This window comes from Accipiter gentilis, chromosome 4 (assembly GCF_929443795.1).
Source record: "Accipiter gentilis chromosome 4, bAccGen1.1, whole genome shotgun sequence".
In the NCBI taxonomy this organism is placed as follows: domain Eukaryota; kingdom Metazoa; phylum Chordata; class Aves; order Accipitriformes; family Accipitridae; genus Astur; species Astur gentilis.
The window spans coordinates 46,958,811-46,978,456 of NC_064883.1; the positions used below are offsets into that span (position 1 = coordinate 46,958,811).

The following is a 19,646-nucleotide window of genomic DNA, read 5'->3' on the forward strand; positions in this document are numbered from 1 at the left end:
TGCCACTGTTCTCGGGAATTCCCAGGACATTGTGGACTTCTATCTCATTTGCGAATGAGCTCTCAAAGAGAGGCTCCATGTGCTCCAAACCACAGCGTGCACATGTGCTGGATGCTCAAAAAACAACCTTTAAAACAAACTTACTTTAGGGTTACAAAACTCCTTTTCAGACATGTCATATTATAGGCTTCCTGACATCTACAAAGTCCCTTTAAAACCAAAGGAACAGCATTTCCTCTGGCCTTATGGAACCACTAAACAGTATGACCCCAGACATGGTCAGAGGGTGGGGGTTTTTAATTAAGAGATAAAAATACTTTTATGATATCCAGTGTCAACTCGGGCTATATGCAAGCAACTATCAGTGTACACACAAGAGGGAGCAGGATGAATGTACATTTATCTGTGACAATGAAGCTGCCTTTGAGTAAGACAGACAATAGCATGAGGGAAAAGGATAGGCTAGAGCACTTGTACAGTAAGAGGAACAAAAAGACTTGGACAAGTGACCTGCTATTTTTACACCTACAGAAAAGAGTCTGACTGAGTGGAATTATTCACTTTCCACAAATACAGAACTGAGTTCAAATACAGATATAAAATGAGAGATGACATATATTTGGTAGCTTTGTTTCAGATGCTGTGAGTAACAAAATGCCACCCAATTTGGTAATATTGGCAATCTAGATGTTGCAATTCCAAGGACAAAACAGCAATGCAAGCTGTAGGCATTTTTCACAGCTTCTTTGGCACTTCAGCATCTTACCTTTGAGAGTAGCCGATGTTTGTAATGTCTTTGGTTCATGCTGGTGGATGGTTTTGATGATATCTGGGTCAGCATTAAATCGCTCTCGGTCATTCTGCCAGAAGTTCCCTGGAGACAGTAACAGACAGCCATGTTCGGGGAGCAGATTCCGCAGTTTCTTGAGGCCAGGCAGAAGATCTGTTACCTGAAGGCAAACTTCCTCCAAGCTTTTGACACCAGAACTGAAATGCAAACAAAAGTTAGATGCTGCTGTTGCATGTTGCAACTCCCACAAACAAAGGCAAAGCTGCTGAGATGAATACCCCAAGAACCTGCATCACCATGTTACTGCTCTTGTTCTTCATAACTAAGGATCAAGAGCCTGAGGCCATAGACTGGGATCTCACTGTAACTGGTGTGCAGACTCTAGAACCCCATTATCATTTTTCTGCATACTGTCTGGCCACACAGCTTTCACTTTTCATCCATCCTAGGTGCCACAATTTTCAGTTCCACTTTTAAGATACCTCCAGTCTACAGGGAAACTGTCTCCCTGGAATTCTTCTTCAAAGACCTTAAACTTGTCTGCATACTTCTTTCCACATATGCAATGGGACATTTTACAGAAATATTTATTAGCCTTCCTGAGGTGGATTATTTAAGGTGTACAGAGTGCTCTAAAATGTACAAAGGATTCAGTATCCGCAACTGTGCAAAATGTTTCAGAATTCCTCTGCATTGTATGGAAAAGAAAATGCCTTACAGGTTCAGGAATTAATAGAGGTATAACTGGTACAAAATGGAACTTGTGTTTGTTTCCGAACTTCATTTTAACACAACTACATAATCCTTACCAACTAGTAATTCAAGCAAGAATCAGCTTAGGTTTACAATAGGATCTGACTGTGAAGGTTTAGTGAGAAAACCTGTCAGCATACTATCTGGCTAGAGAAGGAACAGCTGCTGGTCCAAAGGAGAACACTTCCCTCAGCATGATATGGGCAACTGGTGGTATTTGCACAGGAAGGGTAAATTTAACAAAGGCTAAGTTAAGATACAAGAGAAGAGTCTTCCCTGGCTCCAGCCTCACAGATTACAGAGAAGGTAGCTTCAGAAGACAAATCAGTTAGGGTCCTATTGTGAAATGTCTTCTCTAGAAGAGTTTTTTTCTATAATGACTACAAAGAGCAAACACAGAAACCAACCAATGATGACTGGAGTTATTTCTTTGTGAAAACTCCCTCCACAATCTATATCCTATATCCCGTCACTGTGTGGTAAGATAGCCAGAGAAGTCACAGCTATCAAAAGAAAGTATTAGAAAATATGCTCAAAAATACTGTGTTTATAGGAACAAAAGCTTCCTGAAAGATAATTTAAAGGAACTGATGCAGTGATGCCTCCAATGATAGCTCCAGGAAGAGTATTGTTTTGTATTTCAGCTTCAGCTAATTCTGAAACATAACAGTGATAACAGTTTATACTGCAGATAAGCCTATGTACATTCTTATCTGTGAAGCAAAAGGACGCAGCTAATGTCCCTACCAGTGTGTTGTGGAGGCAGAGTGATACCAAAAAACATGCACTGGAGCAAACCACAAATTTCAGGTCACTTCTGACTTTTTACAAATTATGAGTTTCACCAAGCTTACAGCTGATGAAAATATAATCACCTTGTGTTTCCTATCCAGTTGTCAATAATCTTCAGCTCCTTCTGGACTTCAGTATAATAGAATGCCTTTTTTTGTATTAAGAAAATCAGCTGCACTTAACTTTGATACTGACAAAAACAACAAACAAGGAACTTCATAATGACTTTTGAGGTAATTTCAGAATTTATCTCAAAGTTAGATGTTTCCTGAAATATCTGAGTCCGTCACCAAAATGGGAGCCCTTATCCCAAGGTTTAGGTCTAAGTGCTTAAGTCCTTTTCTTCTGGTGACTTTCTAAGTTTAATTTTTGCTTCCATTCTGCATCACTGTTCATCAAGGGCAACACCAAGGTGAGATAATGAGAAGACAACACATGTCCTGGGAGCAAGTTGCTTCTAACTTGTAATTGGCAAGTATATACAAATTACTATCTAAAGTTACACATAAGATAAAGGAGGAGATGAACTAAAAACATAGAAAGAATGTCAGTGCCAAGGCTTTGTGAGCTGGTAGGAAAGAGCTCCATATTTAAGAGCATAAATGGCATTTCTAAAAAATTACCACAGAGAGAGCAGGCAGCTAGCTTGCAAGGAATGGTTTAAAAAAAAGGACAAATCATCTGGTAGAGTAGTAAAGTGGACACTCTCAAAAATGAAGCAATGAAGGATGCTGTCAAGGAAGTATGAACAAGCAGTAAATCTTCCCTACCTGTGTGAGTTAGAGGACAAAGAATGAAGAAAGCTCCTGGCTGAAAAGCTAGGACATGATCAAAGACTCTAATCTCACCATTTTTCACCACACTTGGTTTGTTCTCAGCATCATTATTCTCACTAAACATAGACAGACAAGTAGGGAAGCATTTCTGTCCTTAGAAAGTAAACTCAGCCAAGGCCAAGAACTTGACCACAGTTAAAAACTTAGAACCCGAAGGAAAACTTATTTTAAAAACAACAGAGGCAAGTTAATGTATATAAAATGCCTTCTTAGTTTACAAAGAGAGAATACACCAGACTAATCTGAGTGGTTTTTTCTTTAAAAGCCTGACTTCTCAGATGGGGAAAGCACAGCAGATCTCACCTACTTGGGCCCCAATAAAGCTTTTGGTGCAGCACCACACAGAAAATTTAGTTCACAGGAAGGACACAAAAATTTGCACAAAAATTGTGATGCAGTAAAGAATGAGGTTAACAGGAAAATGGTTATGGAGCTGCTGAAAGGGGGACCACCAGTATTGAGGAAAATAAAGTGGAATTTCTCACAGACAGCTCAGAGAATCAGGATTATTATATACTTTTATTAATAGCCTTGGAATAAGGTATAGGGACATCTGCCAATGACACAAAATGAAGAAATACTGTTAATACAGAACAGGAACAGAATATCTGAAATGGATGATGGTGAGGCTTGGAATAAATTTAACTCCCTTTCTATTAACAGTACAAAGGGCAAGACCATGCACTTGAGGACAAAAAAGAGTTTCTGCTATAAGCTGGGAGCTCGTCAGCTGGAACTGACAGAGAGGGACATGGAGATGTTAACCAATCACTTCATAATGTGTAAAATTGATGTGACTGGCCATGAAAAATGGACCTGCAACCTCACTATATTTTAGGAAAGGCATTTCCATGGAAAATAACACACAAATGAGACTCCTCTGAGAATACTGTGTACAGTTCTAATCTCCCACGTTCAGGAATGATACACTAATAACAATGCCAAAAGAAGCAACCAGGATGACAAACTGAATACAGAGCCATCTTACCAGAGTAAGCCAAGAGTTTCATATGTTTACCTTAACAAACAAGGATTTGGGGTGGGGAGTACAAGTTCTCCCTGTAAATATCTGGAAGCAGAGGAAAGCTATTTTTGTACAAAGACTGTGTCAGGACAAAAACAAGCAGGTATCAACTTGTCCTAAATATAGCTGAAGTGGCAAGTCAGGAGAAGGTTCCTGACCACATAAAATTCTGGAAGAGCTTCACAATAGGCATGGTGAGGTCAGATGAACATGCTTTAATATGAAGCTTGGATGCTTAGGAAGGGATTATATGATGCTGCTATCTGCTGTAACAGGTATAACCTTGGAGGGCCCCTCCAGACCTCTCTGCCTAGGACTCTGACTAGAAGGTTCCTGACAATTACCTGTGACTAGCGGACAGGCAAGTTCTCTAGCACAAAAGCTAAACTGCTCTATGTGCAGGATGCATATGATGTCACTTGTTAGCAGTGATGTCTCATTTTCTTTTAATTTTGAGAATTTTACAAATTCAAAGCTAATAATCAGAGGCAGTAATTTAGAAGATGAGCATGTACAACAGTGGGTCAGTCTGCCTTCTACGCAAACTTTAATGAACAGTAATTACCTGTCTCTCAGGGCATGGTTTCTAATCTCCTCCACTAGCTGGAAGACACGGGAGAGGGGTGAACGAAATACATCAACAGCAAGGAAGTTCTTCTGCCATGGGGAGACGGTAGCTTTCACAAAGATCTGCTGAATGTAGGCCACAGGAGCACCGACATACTGTGGGGAAAACCAGAGGGAGAATGAAAACACACGGTGAGTGGGAAGCTGCTTAGCAGAATTAGACCACAGCTTGGCAACCTTTCAGGAAGGAGTTTGCCAGACTATATTTTCCTTTCCCAAATTAGAGGTGAAACATGACAGTACTAACCTAGCAAGAACAAAAAGAGTCTGTTTCTCAAAGAGGCAAAATGCCACTGACCATTTTGGCATCCATCTATTGCGCTTCTTTGTGAGGCAGAAGCTCCTACCTCCTACTGAATTTGGTACTGGAATGAAAGGCAGGAGCAGGGACTCGCTGCCTCTCACAGATGCCTCTCACAACGCTGTGGTTCCCCCAACCTGTGCTGATTCTGCTGTGTGACATTTAAATCTTCCTGGTCGCTGTGCCCAGGCTGCTGACCCTGCTCTGGGGACTGCAGTGCTGACATGCTGTGGCAGCCAGAACTTTTGTGCTCTATTAGCTGAACTAGACAACAAAGCAGAAGGCAAGATTTAATCAGCCAGTAGCAGCCCAAGTTAACAGCATAGGGCAAAAAGCTCTCAGTGGCACCAGGGAGTGTATAAGGCAGCAAATTATTTCAATAACAGTGAGAAAGGCACACATGGAGAGAATAGAGAGATGGAGACATCAAAAGCATTAAGCCAACAGGTAACTTCTACTTAAGAGAGACCCTGGAATGAAAAAGAACAATGCCAGTTACAAAGGCTGATTTTAAGATTGTTTCCTGATTTCCTGGACCAGGTTATCAGCCTTCTTGGAAAGCATCAGGGTTCCAGTTTGCTCATGAAAAAAAAAAAAAAAGTTAATTCCTAACCCTTAACAGAAGACTCATTTACCTGCATGATACCTACCAGTCAATTAAAAAAAAACCAAACCCAAAATAAAACCAAAACCCACCTCTAGATTATACTCAATTCACCAAGTTCTTCAAGCATCCCTACATTCTCTAGATCACATTGTAGCAGCTACCTCCACAGCCAGAATCTGTGGCTGCCTAAATTCTAATTCAAATGAAAAACTCTTGATTGTGACCTTAAGAAAAAAGCTTATGTCTTGGAGGTGAAGCCTAGACTACCTACACCATCAGAAAAAACCCTACTAGGTGCAATATTTTAAAGCCAAAAGAGAGAAAATTATAAGTGCTGAGGAGCTGGACAGTCTGTCTTCCACCTCCAGGCGAGACAGACATTCCCATTCTGACAGCTAGTTAATGATCTTCAACAGATAAGCTGGTTGATAGCCAGAATCCAGATCCCTTCAGAGAGAGGTTGACAACACCAAACCCACCATCGTAACCACTGGTAGCATCTCCACAGACAGTTACAGCAGTAAAGGCTGACTAAATCCTACTCTCACCCTTCAGAGGAGGCCAAGGGCAGGTGTGTGAAGTGGTGTGTGTCAGCAGGAGGCTTGTCCTGCTGTTCTAGGGAAACTGCATGCCTTCATATGACATTAGGAAATTGGGGCCTGTTATTCCAGAACCCATCATTAAACTTATTTAAAACCTAATAATGCTTTAAAAAGTGTACTACTTGCCTTAGATAAAGTTATCTGCTTCTCAAGCGGGGTCTTAAACAGCATTTCAGAGCTTTTAACTCTTCCAAATGCCTAGCATTGGGTTTTCTGATAGAACAAGACTAATACAAGACAAATACAGCCTAAACTTAGCAGCTTCACAAAGCAACACGTCTCCAGAAATATTTTCTGTTGATTACAGTAAAGTGTAGGTAACACAGCAGGGATGTTTCATCATCCCATTGATCCCACACACACAGTCAGCAAACCTAGCCACCCCCAGTGCAGGACTCACCCAGTCGGGACGTTCGCTGAGATCCCCTTGCTGTAGACCCACGTCTGGAGAGGGCGGAGAGTAATCCTTCACAGGGGTGCTGTACTCCACAGGCCCCGTTCCAGGCAGTGGCAGCTTCAGCAGCGGGTAACTATGATTAAGACATAAGCAAGAAACATCATGCTTTGGTTTTAGCTAGGCTTTTAGACAGTCTCCAAGAAGAGCTCAAAAAATGAACGGGTCATGAAAAATGTGCCCACTTCAGCTAAATCCAACCTCTGCAGGACAGGAGACACAGCTGCAATACAAGAGGGCATTAGCTCTCATAGGAACTGTTGGATGTGTTTCCCCAACACAAGAGATAATTGGTCTTTTTCCCTTGGAAAGAGCTAACTAGAAGTCCTAGGAGAAAAAGAAGGGTAGTTCTCGCAGGACCTTACCTGAATTACTCTCCATCACCTGAAAGTTAGTAGTGCTAAAAACATTAAGTACAGCCATATCTCAACTATTCTGTAGCCAGCACAAAAATGAGACATTCATTGTATTCAGATGGCTGCTTTCCTGACCCAAACCCTGTACTAATCACCTAATTTTCTGCATTAAGATTTAAACTATTTCCGGTATTTGTCATTAACTTCATTGGTCCTCAAAGGGCTTTTAAGTAGCAATAAGGCACCAAAAGAGCTATGAAATATTTATATTCTTGCCCCTTTGCTACTACAATTTTCAGATGATTGTAGCAGCTACCCCACAACAAACACTTCAAACTATTTGAAAGCTGAGGTATTGAGGTTTCAGAGAGTTTAGAATATTGTTTTTAGCTCCAGAGGTTCTCAGAAGTGATTAAAACCGTATTAGAATCGAACTGGTGGAAAAAGCAAGACTGCTGTTACAGAGATAACCAACCAACAAACTGCAACTGTCAGCACCAAAATGAACCAGAGAATATAACTTCTGTCTTTTTATCATCTGATGCACGACTATCTATCAGGCCTTAAATTTCTGACGTATTTTCCTGTTTATAGCTGAACTTTTCTTGCAATATTGCCAGAATAAATATAAAGGCCTTGGAATTGTTTTCATGCAATACTCTGCCCACATCATTAGGGATTAGCTTGAATCATCAAAGGCTATGGAGGGGACAAGCAACAGCTAAAGACAAGGCTTCAGAATAAACAACACAACAAAAGGCTGAAAAAGAACAACAAAATCAGAAGTAAAGCTTGTCAGATTCGCTATTTTATTAGTCTGACAAAAATACAACACCTAATTATTATCATTTCATTATGCAATGGGAGGGAAGAGAAAAAGGAATAATAAAATCAGGTCATAATACACGAGAGGTGAAAATGCCCAATAAAAGCCACAATCTGGAGGCACAGCACAGCCTCTCTTCTCTCACAAGCAGCAATCAGTTTTAGTCCTTCTAAATGACACGTAGCACCTGCTTGTCACAAATGATCTGCTGAAAACAAAAGCCCATGGGAGATACATACAGCAATCATCCTGCATCTGACAGAGATGGAGATACACATAAATTAAAATAATAAAATCAAGTATATGTGATAAACAAAGCAGAATGAGTTGAACAGGTGACTGAGGAAGAATGATTTTTTCACTAAATTATTTTGAAGTTGATGCCTGAGTGTTTCCAGAAATCGAAGGAAAACACTTTAGATTCATGCTACATACTTATCCAGAGGTGGATTTCCCTGTGCAACCACCTGTCAGTTTTAAGGAGTCAGAACAATAATCTTTTATAGAACTTAACTCATTTTAAATTAGGGGCACTGAATCTAAACTGCCAGTGCATTGCAGGAGTTACAACAGGACAGCCTGAGGCTGGTTTTGCCTCACCAGCAGCAGTGGAGCACCTCAGGCTTCAGAAGTGATCTTGCCGCTTCTCTGGTTGAAGGTTCATCTCTAGGACCAGGCTATTGTCAGACACGCCGAAACAAGCAGCGCCTGCTGCTGCACCTCATCAGAAGCCTCGATATCCAGAAGCTGCGGGAAATGCTGAGAGCAGTGCAGCTGATGGTCAGATCTCCACAGTCCGTGGTGAAGACCTGACCACTGCCAGAGGTCACAGCTATGGCACCAAGTAAAGGGTGATGGAAACACTGAGCTCTTCCAGATACTGAACACTTCACAAGTACTTTTTCCCAATTTAGCAAGATTTGGCTAGCCCTGCACGCAATCCAACCTTGAAAATCCTTTCAACTCTTGCTGTCTTTCAAAGCAAAAATGCCCCAAATCCTGGCAGAGGTGTAGTGGATTATTTTTCACTTCCTGAAGGCCTGCTGGGATGCAAGGATTTTGCCCTCTTACTAATTGCTAGGTAGGGAAAACTCTTGTCTGTAGCCGGAGATGAAAGTCCTTTCAGTGGGTGCAGTGAGCGCAGTGAGCTCTGCCTACAGAAGCAATAAATGGCCACCACCCAAGAAGGTGACTGCATCCTCCCTTTGTCTCAGTCACCCATATCTAGCCTACAGAACAAGTAGCCACCCTTCCTCACCCTGCTCATTCCAAATAGCGCCCCTAAATCCAGCATGAGCAGGGGGGTTGGACCAGATGACCTCCAGAGGTGCTTGCCAGCCTGACCAGCCTGTGCTACCACAGTTAGTCCAGTGGAGGCCACCAAAATGGTGATTTGGCAGGAGAACATGGTGCAAAAGGAGATAGTGGGTTAACTGGACTCATCCAGCCTGGAGAAGAGTGAGAGGGAAATCTAAAATGCAGTCTTCAGCATGGTGAAGATGACCCCAGACTTGTTTCAGGGTTGCACAGGGAAAGGACACAAGCTGCAGCAAGGGAAATTCCAATCAGACGTACGGAAAAAATTCTTCACGAGAGCAGTCAAACACTGGAAAAGGGACCAGAGTAGCTGTGGACTCTCCATCATGAGAGATATCCAGAAGTCAACCAGACAGGGCTCCAAGCCTAACTTTGGGGTTGGTGCTGCTTCAAGCAGTGACCTCCAGACATCACAGACCCCATCTCTGTGGAAGGCATCTCTGGAGGGCTCCAGTGCAAACTCCTGTTCAAACCAGGGCCAACAAGAGCAGGTTGCTCAGAGCCATGTCCCATCTGGGTTTGCATATGTCCAAGGACTGAGGTCCCACAGCCTCTCTCAGCACTTATTCTAGTATTAGATAACCCTCATAACAAACACTTTTTTCCTTGGATCTATTCAGAATTTCCTATCTGTCCATCACCTCTTGTCCTTCCACTGTGTACCCTGAGAAGAATCTGACTCCACCTTCTCTACACCCTCCCAATAAGTAGTTGTAGGCCAGCCGTAAGATCACTGCTTAGAGCTGAAGATACTCAGTCTCCTCAGCCTTTCCTCCTCCATGGTACTCCACAGCTGCCCACTCCGACAGCTCTGCTGGATGTGTTCCAGCATGTCAATGCCTTCCTCATACTGCAGAGCCCCAGAGTGGATGCTGGACTGTGGTTTCACAAAGGCCAAACAGAGGAAAGACTTCCTTCCCCTTAACACTGCTGGCTACCCTTGCTAGTGCATCCGCTGCCTGACTCATGTCTAATTTGTCCTTTGCTGCAAAGCTGCTTTCCAGCCTGTCCTGCTCCAGGAGCTTACTCCATCCCAGGCGCAGGACTCTGCATTTGCCTTTTTGCCTTTGCCGAGCTTCCCGAGGCTCCTGTCAGTCCATCTTCCCAACCCATCAACGTGTCTCTGAATGGCAATCGTTCTCTCCACCATACTGACTGCTCTCCCCCAGCTGGCATGATCCGCAAACGTAGTGAGTGCACGCTCTGCTCCCTCATCCAGGTCATTAACAGCAATGTTAAGCAGAACTCACCCCTGTTCGTGGATTAGAAGGTTAAGATGAACTGCTGGCAGAGCTGTGGGAGCAGCAACTTGCAGCAGAGGGACAGAAGAGCTGGGAAAGGTGAATGACCTAAATTTCCACAGCTGTCTGCAAAATAACAACCTGGCCATAACCATAGATGTTTTGTCAGTATTGAGTGTGTCACATCAAGCAATTCTGGATTCTGTTATGCCCTTTCTGTGCTCGAGGCCACAACAGAAGGCCTTAACGTGCCAGTTTACATACCACAGAAACATGGAAAAAAAGTATTTCTATGTTTTAAAAAAACTAGCCTCTGGAGATGGTTGTCAGTTGCTCCACCATGTTGGTTCTCAGCCACTAGTATATTTACATCTGAATAAAAACACTTCATGAGCAAGAAACATGCCTGTTGCCAGAATGGAGAGGAGATGTGTGTCAACTCCTCTACTATTGAATGATTTCCTCCTACATATGTACCTGCTGTTTACAACAGCCTTGGGATTAGCTATGGAAGCTACCTGAGAAGTTGGGAAGGAGAAAAGTTCATCTAAATAACGGCAATCTGTACACAGCTTCCAGCTGGCTCAGGGTTACACGAGGCCTCGGAGAAAGACGCAAGACAGGACAGGCTGCCTGATGGCAGCTAATAGGAAGGTCAGCTGAGAATTCAGTATTTGTTTTTCCTGTTGTTCAAAAAAAGTTTAATTTTCCATCAAGGGGAAGAAGTGAACCACTCCCATCCTGAAGTGCAAGCCACCTCCCAAAATACAGGACATAGCAACTTCACAGCTCCCTAATGGCTATTTTTAAATGACTAAGGGTTTTTCTTTTTGTTTCATTGTTTTTTGTTTCTCATGTTAGGATTTTCAAACTTGTCCAAAAAATTTGAAAGTACATGCAAATGCAATAGAGGAAAGAGTAAATGGCATTTCTTGGAAGACTCAAGGGCAACAAAAGGAGGGAAAGAACAAAAGGAAAATTTCTGATGGAAGAAAGAAAATAAAATCTGGAGATGTCTGCGTGCTGCTGAGGACTATATCTTACTGCAGCTGTTGGCAAACCAAGGCAACCAAGACTCCCATATTCCACCATCCTCTTCAGGCCTGTGGTCAGGGTAGATCTGTTGATACCTAAATTAACTTCAGCATTTACCTGCAATTTGATTAGTTCATGAATATGGAACAGGATTTATGCTGTAGGAAAAGATCTGTATGCCCCCTCCAACCCTTGTTTTTAATCCATCCCTACAGCAGGCAAGGAAGAGGTAAGCAGCATCTAACACTGCAGTTACTCAAACCGTTTGCCTCTTGCTCATGTGATACAAAACAGCGTTAGATTTTCTCTATCCATTCTAAAGTTTTCTGCAGGCCACACTGATGGGCTCCTTCAGCTTCCTTTACACTTCCATGCTGTTCAGTCAACAAAAGCCACGTTGCCAAGTAACACAATTCTTTTCATTTCCCTGTAAGTGAATGAGTCCTAATCCTAATACTCATCACTGCTAAAGACAGTGAGGCATAACACTTCTCAGTCATGGCTCTACTCTTATTGGTTATGACCTTCATCAGGAGAAAGAGCTTTTGTCTTTGGTGATATTGTCTTCATAGTTTGAAAGAGCATTGATTTAGATTAGATATTAGGAAGAAATTCTTCACTGTGAGGGTGGTGAGGCACTGGAACAGGTTACCTAGAGAGGCTGTGGCTGCCCCATCCCTGGCAGTGTTCAAGGCCAGGTTGGATGGGGCTTTGAGCAACCTGGTCTAGTGGAAGGTGTCCCTGCCTACGGCAGGGGAGTTGGAATTAGATGATCCTTAAGGTGCCTTCCAACCCAAACCATTCTAGGATTCTATTCTATATTTTACTGAGACTAGAAGAGCTGTGGCAGCTGCAGTATTAGAAGACACTGATGTGCACCCATCAGGAACAGGACTTCCTAGCAGACTGTCTGGCACACATAAAAAAAAATATGCTAGAACTACTTTTTTATTATAATCCCCATTTTCAGCAACTATCTTCAGAGAAAAGGCTCCACAGGAAATCCACATGTAAAAGATTTAAATAAAAGGTTAAAACAGACCCTGATGTCTGTACACACCTATGTTTAGCTCCTATAGTCCTTATTGCAACATGATCTAGATAGTGTAGATTGCTCATGGTATTGTTTGGCAGCAGAGCTCAGGAACAAGACTTACTATTGGGAGTCTTTTCAAAAGGTCCCTCATCTTGAGCCAACTACAACATAAATATATATCACACCATAGGGGAAGCAGGAACATATATTTACTTATATCACAGTGATATTTGAAGACTCATGTTTATGAAAGGTTTTGAGAACATCTGATGGAAGAACACAAAAAGCATGCATTCTAGATCACACTTACAGTAAGTTATTTCAGTAAGATGCTAAAACATTAGTTCTAGAATTTACTTAGCCTTATACAGGCATGTGATACCAGCTGATCTTGTCAGTGATACCTGAGACAGACTGACAGCAGAGATAAAAAAAGGACAGAGTGAGAAAGAACCACCCAGCGATACAGAGAAATTCACTAGACCTACTACTTCAGACATCAATGTTAGAGCATCTTTTAAGTAAAGAGATACTTAAAAAAAAAAAGCAAACCAAGGGCTGCTGATGAGTTGTCAGAAGCATCCTGGCTTCCCACAGTCACTAAATGGTGCAAGGATTGCGAGATGTGACAGGCCTAGGTGATTTCCATGTGCACTTCTTACGAAAGGCAAGAACTGATCCAAGTGAGTTACAGTGATTTCTAGCACTCAGGTTTGAATCTCCTCACATTTCTCTTTGTTAGAGATTTTTTTGACCATCAGGGAAAGAGGTGAACACCCAAATGGAAAGCATAGAGAAAGGACGGAAGAAAAGTAGAATATAAAATAGGTGACAGGAAAGCTCAAAAAGAAGTTCTGGTTTTGAGAAGGGTTCTTTTTAGATGCTCACATGACAGTGCACCCTGACACCCTTCTGCAAATCCAAAATAAGGGAAAAAGAGATCATTTACAAGTTGGTATTGCTGAATTCAAGCAATAGTGCATTTTAGCTACCAAGCATGAGGTAGGTTCAAGCCGAAATGTTCATCCAACTACTTTACATATTTTCAAGACAGCTTAAAGGGCCAAGATGGAGAACTGCCAGGTCAGCCCAAGGCAGCTGGCAACTCAATAGAACTGCAAACCCTACAACTGCATATTCCTCCTTCTCAGAATCAAAGCAGAGATCTCCACCACCCCAGAACAGTCTTCAGCTGCTGAGTATGAAGGAAAATGGAGAGCTGCCAAGTCTTAGGTAACAGGGAAGGTGGTGATATATTGCCTTAAAATAGCTACCACCTCCATTTTGCACACTGTAGAACAAGCTTTTAGCCTGTTCCCAGCCTAAACTATTGCACAGATAGAACAACCTGAAAACCCATTGCTAATGAGAGATATGAAATTTGATAAAAAGGGTCTTGCCAGAAGGTAGAGCGAGCCAGATATCTGGCAGCAACAGTTCCCTTTTAGCCTTGGTAAGTGCACAAACAATACCTGTTTCTGAATAAATTATGTTTGCTTTTGCCCTGTTTCCCACTGACAGGGCCCTCAAAAATCCACACTGCAAAAGTAAAGATTCCCCTTGCTCCATGCTGCCAGTTTCCTTTTTTCTGCAAATCAGAACAGAGGTCTCGCCACACAGAACTTGCTTCTAGTTTCACCATGCAGTCCCACAGGGGACTGTATTCTCTATGGATTTGGAACATGAAGAGTCTGACAGCGACTCACCTCCTCTGGTTATCACACAAGATAGTACAAACCTGTTAGAAAGTGAAGTGTCCTTTTAGAAATATCTATGCACAAAAGGGCTCTGGTTCCAGTCAGTTCTACCATTCTTTAGTAGAACTAGCAGAACCTAGTGCTTCAGTCAAATAACAAACCCCTGCAAAGACTCACCCTGTTTAATTCTCCCAAACCTGCTTCACAGAGTCAACTGTTTGATTTTAAATTCTTACTTTAACTAAAAACTATTCTTCAGAACTACACAGGAATTTCAAATTTACCCTGATTACCAGATTTATAGGTATCATCTAGTGGCATTCTCATTCTGCTAGGGGAAAAAAAAAAATATTATACACTCAGCTAAGTTTGTCCTTTGAAAGAGCAGGAATGTTTCTAAATGCAGATCCATTTAAGTGAGGTGATGAAAATTAATGTCACCGCCAAAGGGATACATAGAAAAACAAAAAGTTAACTAACAAGCCCTACACCTTTCAATAGCTAGTTCAGCAGAAACCACTCACTGTGAAGCAAAAACTAATACAACTTGGATTTTCAGACTTTTAGAGTAAGAATGAGTCATAGGCATTTTTGCTTGTGCTTTGAATGTTAATTTATTAACAAAACCAGATATGCTATGTCTTGTCTATAGCTGACATTAAAAATAGTGTCTACACAAAATACTTCCAAGGTTAAAGACAGAATACATTCAAACAACCTGTAACAGACACTCTGTGGTGACTGTGCTACCTGATCCTTGGCAACTGACCTTTTAGGAACAGGAGAAACACCCACACATTAACTGTTGTCACATTGATCAAGAACCAAAACTGATGCTGAATAAATTGTGGACCACATGGTTTACTTCACCTTTTAAAAAAAGTTATCTGAACACAAAGATGGTTGAGTTTTACTGAGGTGTGGGGGAGGAAAATGAGAACAACTGAGTTAATTTCCTTCTCAGCAACACTGAGGACATTATTAGGTCCTCCTCTGTTGATAAAAGTCAGTATGAACCACTGGATCACTTGTGTATCTTCTTTCCTCATTAGAAAGACCTGTAGTTTCTACTACTTAATCGATCCATGCTTGTTTCAGACACTAATCTGTATTACTATGCAAACAGTGCTGAGGGTCTCTTATCAATCATGTTGGACAGAAACACTGCCTAAATGAGCTTCTACCTTGAAGCTGGGCCTCGTTTTTTTTCCACCAGCTTCCTTCTCCAAATTTCAGCACATTTCTCACTCATTTTTGCAGTGAGGTGGCTGAGATGAATCAGTGAGATCTGTCTTAAGAAAATGGAACACTTCTGAAGAGCACAAACAAATTAAATTCCAGCACTAAATCGGTGCCAAAGACCATTACTCAGAGTCCTCAGGATCTGACTGCATGAAAAAATGTGGATGTGACACTTTGTGGCCATCAGCAAGTTCCTGCCCCCAGCCAACAGAAAGTTTCCACAGGAGGTGGCCGTCCGACAGCTCCCATAAGCAACTGACTGCTGCGGCTCCTGCAGACATCACCCAGCCCACGCTGTGTGCTGAACATGCCCCACAGCTGCCAGTTTTGTGTTGCAGAAGGCTATTCAGATGGATGTAGTCTAAAACAAATATACATAAAGCTAGCTGTGCTGGGTCAGACCAAGAGTCTGTCTGCCCAGCAGCTTATTTCTTACAGCGGCCAATAGCAGATACCTAGGAAAGAGTAAGAGAATAGGGCAAGCATATAATGCATGAAGTGCCCACCAGATAACACAGTTCCAGGACTTAACTTCAACCTAAACTGAGTTAGTATATTAACTAAAAATTCATTTTCCCAAATAATTGCTAAAATACTTTTGAAGTCTCCAGCACCACCCCACAGATAGCCAGCAGTCACCGAGATGACTGTTGATCACTTCTTTTTTCCTGTTATTTCACACCATTTTAAATATTTGGCCATCCTGATTAAAAAACAAATTATAGCCCTTGCGTTGGCCTTGGCACCTTGTGGTCCCCCCCCCCCCCCCCAAAAAACTATAAAACTTTACCATATCTGATGAAAACACTTGTTTAGAAGGATTCTAGTGCAGTACAGTCTGAAAAGCTACTGAATATCTTGCTCCAGGTTTACGCAGTTGTAGTCCCTACCCATTTGTTAAGGGATTAGCGTTCAACAGCTATAGTTGCACAAGCCACAGAACTAACAACTGTGTGCAGCCACACACCACAAACATCAGATTATTCCACACAGAGCAAACAAGGACGAGGCATCTCAGACTTCTAAGGATATTTATCAAGTGCTCACTGTAGAGAGCAGCCCCTGAATTTGAGCTCTGGCAAGAAAATACCCAAATTATAGTACAAACCAAGGAACCTGAAATACAATATACTTGGTAATGTACTGGATATAGTAAGTTTTATTTCTTGTTTTCAATGAATGAACAATATGTGGACTGCAACTGCAAAGCTACCTAGCCCCATGAAAACAGGAGTTACTCTCAAATCACTTCATAGCAAGGATGTGTGTTCCCTTCAGCACCACTTCCTTTTTCAGCTTGGGGAAAAAACAGAAGATGGAAGGAAGGAAGCATGGCAGGGAAGGGGACACTCCTAACACCTTGATAAATCAACGTGACTCTTGCACTGGAGAAATTGAAAAAGGGGCTTCAAAACCATTCTCCTAAATCATTTTGCATCACACAGCTCCTTTATAAACTTCATAGGCAGACTAGAAAGCGCACAGATAGAATGACAGACAGTTGAGGCTGGAAGGCAGCTCTGGAGCTGGGTGAGGCTAAATGTGCTCAGAGCAGGGTCAGCCACAGCACTGTGGCTCAGCACTGTGTCCAGATGGCTACTGAGTACCTCCAAGGATGGAGCCTCCACCACCTCTCTGGGATACCTGCTCCAATGCTTAACAACCTTAAAGTAAAAAATTGTTTTCTTATACATAAAGCAGGATCTTCTGTGTTTCATCTTGTGCCCATTGCCTCATGTCCTGTCACTGGGCACCCACTGAGTGGCGAGCCTGGCTCCATTTTCTTTACACCCTCTCTTCCTATATTTATATATGGTGCCAAGATCCCCTGAGCCTTTTCTTCTCAAGGCTGAATAGCCACAGTTCTCTCAGCCTTTCCTCATAAGAGAGATGCTCCAGTCCCTTCACTCTCTTTATGGCCCTGTGCTGGACTTGCTCCAGTAATTCCACATCCTTCTTTACTGGGGAGCTGCCCAGCACTGAACCCAGCACTCCAGGTGTGGCCTCACCAGTACTGTGTAGAGGGGCAGGATCACCTCCCTCAACCTGCTGGCAACGCTCTCCCTAATGCAGCCCAGGATACTGCAGGCCACCTTTGCCATGAGGACACACAGGGGGCTTGAGTTCAATTTGGTGTCCACCAGGACCTCCGGCCCCTGTTCTGCAAAGCTCCTTTCCAGAGAGCTGACCCCCAGTCTGTACAGACATCTAGGGTTATTCTTCCTTTTACATTTCCTTGTGTTGAACTTCACGAGGTTCTCTGCCCACGCAGCCATCTGGTGTATCAGCCATGCTTTCTAGTTTTCATCCAGCCACTTCATCCAGTTTTCCACTTTCCAGTTCATGACATATGAAGTTTGTATCATCTGCAAACTTGCTGAGGGTACAGTTCACCCCATTATCTACGTCAATGATGAAGTCGTCAAACCTCAGGCTCAAACTAAGATGAAGAATTGAAGACCTCAACCCAAAACTAAACTTCCAGTAAGTATTTCAGTGTTCTGTTCACCCATACCCTGTTGGAGTTCAGTCTTACCACACTGAAATGCACTCAAGTATAGAAGGGCTGCACTCTGGAATAGTTTTGACCTTATTAGTAACGCTACTTCTCAAGCCAGAATTAACACCTAGTTAACAGTAGTTAATACAGAGCAGCTCAGAACAGGAACTGAAACATCCCTAAAAACTGCTTCCAAAGAGGGAACACTTTACCCACGCTGCACTCCCAATTTTTTGCCAAGGTACACTTGCTCTCAAAGGGTGTCATCACAGTATTTCTAAAACCCTGTCTCTTCTAGGGCCATTATATGCTTTTCTAATGAGTTACTGAAACTCATTATTCACTTTATGTTTGATGGTGTCTTGGACAAGCTTCTGTCGTCTAAAAGTAACCAATAACTGCAGAATCTCAATTACCAGCACCAAGTAACGCAGATACTTCCACAAATACACAATCACAAGTAACTAATCTGCCAAAGACAACCTGGTTTGAAGCTTCAAGGACTTAGTGCAAGACACCGTAATTCACACTGCTCTACACATATGACTACAAAGACAGGACAGATACAAGTTCTGACATAGGGAGCACAAGGTTCCCAAGAAGAATAAGGACAGCTGCTAGTAATCCTAGATCAGATTTCCTCCTGTCCGGGAAATCCTAAATTTAGGAAAGGGAGTAAGCATGCAGTTTTCATTTTGATGCCTCCCAAAATGCCACATTTGTGTGGATAAACTTTTTACACTGAAGCAGTTGTCTTCCATTCCTGCATTTACGCCCAGGCAACAGCACCTGAAAGATAACTGAAAATAGGAGCCTAATACCACTAAAAGCTCTGATGAAGCAATTAGCAAGCAAGAATGCTGTGGCATGGCGATTCAGGACTCATGGTGAAACTCTGTTTTGGCTAATGCAGGCCTGACACGTGAAAGCAGCATCCAGCAAAACTGACGTCAAAAGATAGAGCCGTTACTTGCAACCATATCAACAAAGATAAACAGAACAGAGAATCTGCTTGCTTGGCCCTTGTAGAAGCTTCATATTTCTACAGAGCAAGAGATCTTGAAAACAAAACTATTATCATTGCCAGTTACAAGAATTAATATGAAGCAGTGAAAAAAGTCAGGAAAGCAATGCCTCAATTGCTGCTCACAGCCTTGAAGAGTCACAGGCATGAAAAGCAATCTCACAGGTTTTCAATACCTGAAAACAATCACTTCAATAATCTTTTAACTGTAGATATGAAAGAAGTCTGTCTTATCCTCAGTGATGCTCAAAGAAAAGTTTACATCTGTATCAACACAGGTGGCGCTTTTCTAAAAGCAGAGTAGATCACCACACAGGTTTTATTTTGACCAAGAGACAAGATACTTCAAATTAAAAAGGCGAAGACGCAATCTATATATGCACATGCGTCTGTGCACAAATCTGAGCACAAAAGTTCTCTCAACTGCAGTAATAATAATACCTCATTGGAAATGATTAAGAGGCCCATGTAACATTTCTGAGAGTGAAACTGCATTCAGTTGCAACTCGTACTCAAATTAAGAGTCCATAAGGAGGGTAGAGAATTTACAATAACACACAACACATGTGTGCCAACGCAAGGGCTG

At 42.2% G+C, this 19,646-nt stretch overlaps 1 protein-coding gene across 12 annotated transcripts in view; it reads right to left on the reverse strand.

The window, feature by feature from the left end:
- SCAP (SREBF chaperone) overlaps window positions 1–19,646 on the reverse strand; it is a 66,902-nt gene that overhangs the window by 27,274 nt on the left and 19,982 nt on the right. For all 12 annotated transcript variants that reach the window (XM_049799223.1, XM_049799214.1, XM_049799212.1 and 9 more), the window contains 3 exons: window positions 6,733–6,862; window positions 4,761–4,918; window positions 767–987 (listed from right to left, as the gene is read on the reverse strand). In XM_049799223.1, coding sequence (XP_049655180.1) covers window positions 767–987; window positions 4,761–4,918; window positions 6,733–6,862 — 509 coding nt within the window. The remainder of the gene's footprint in view (window positions 1–766; window positions 988–4,760; window positions 4,919–6,732; window positions 6,863–19,646) is intronic.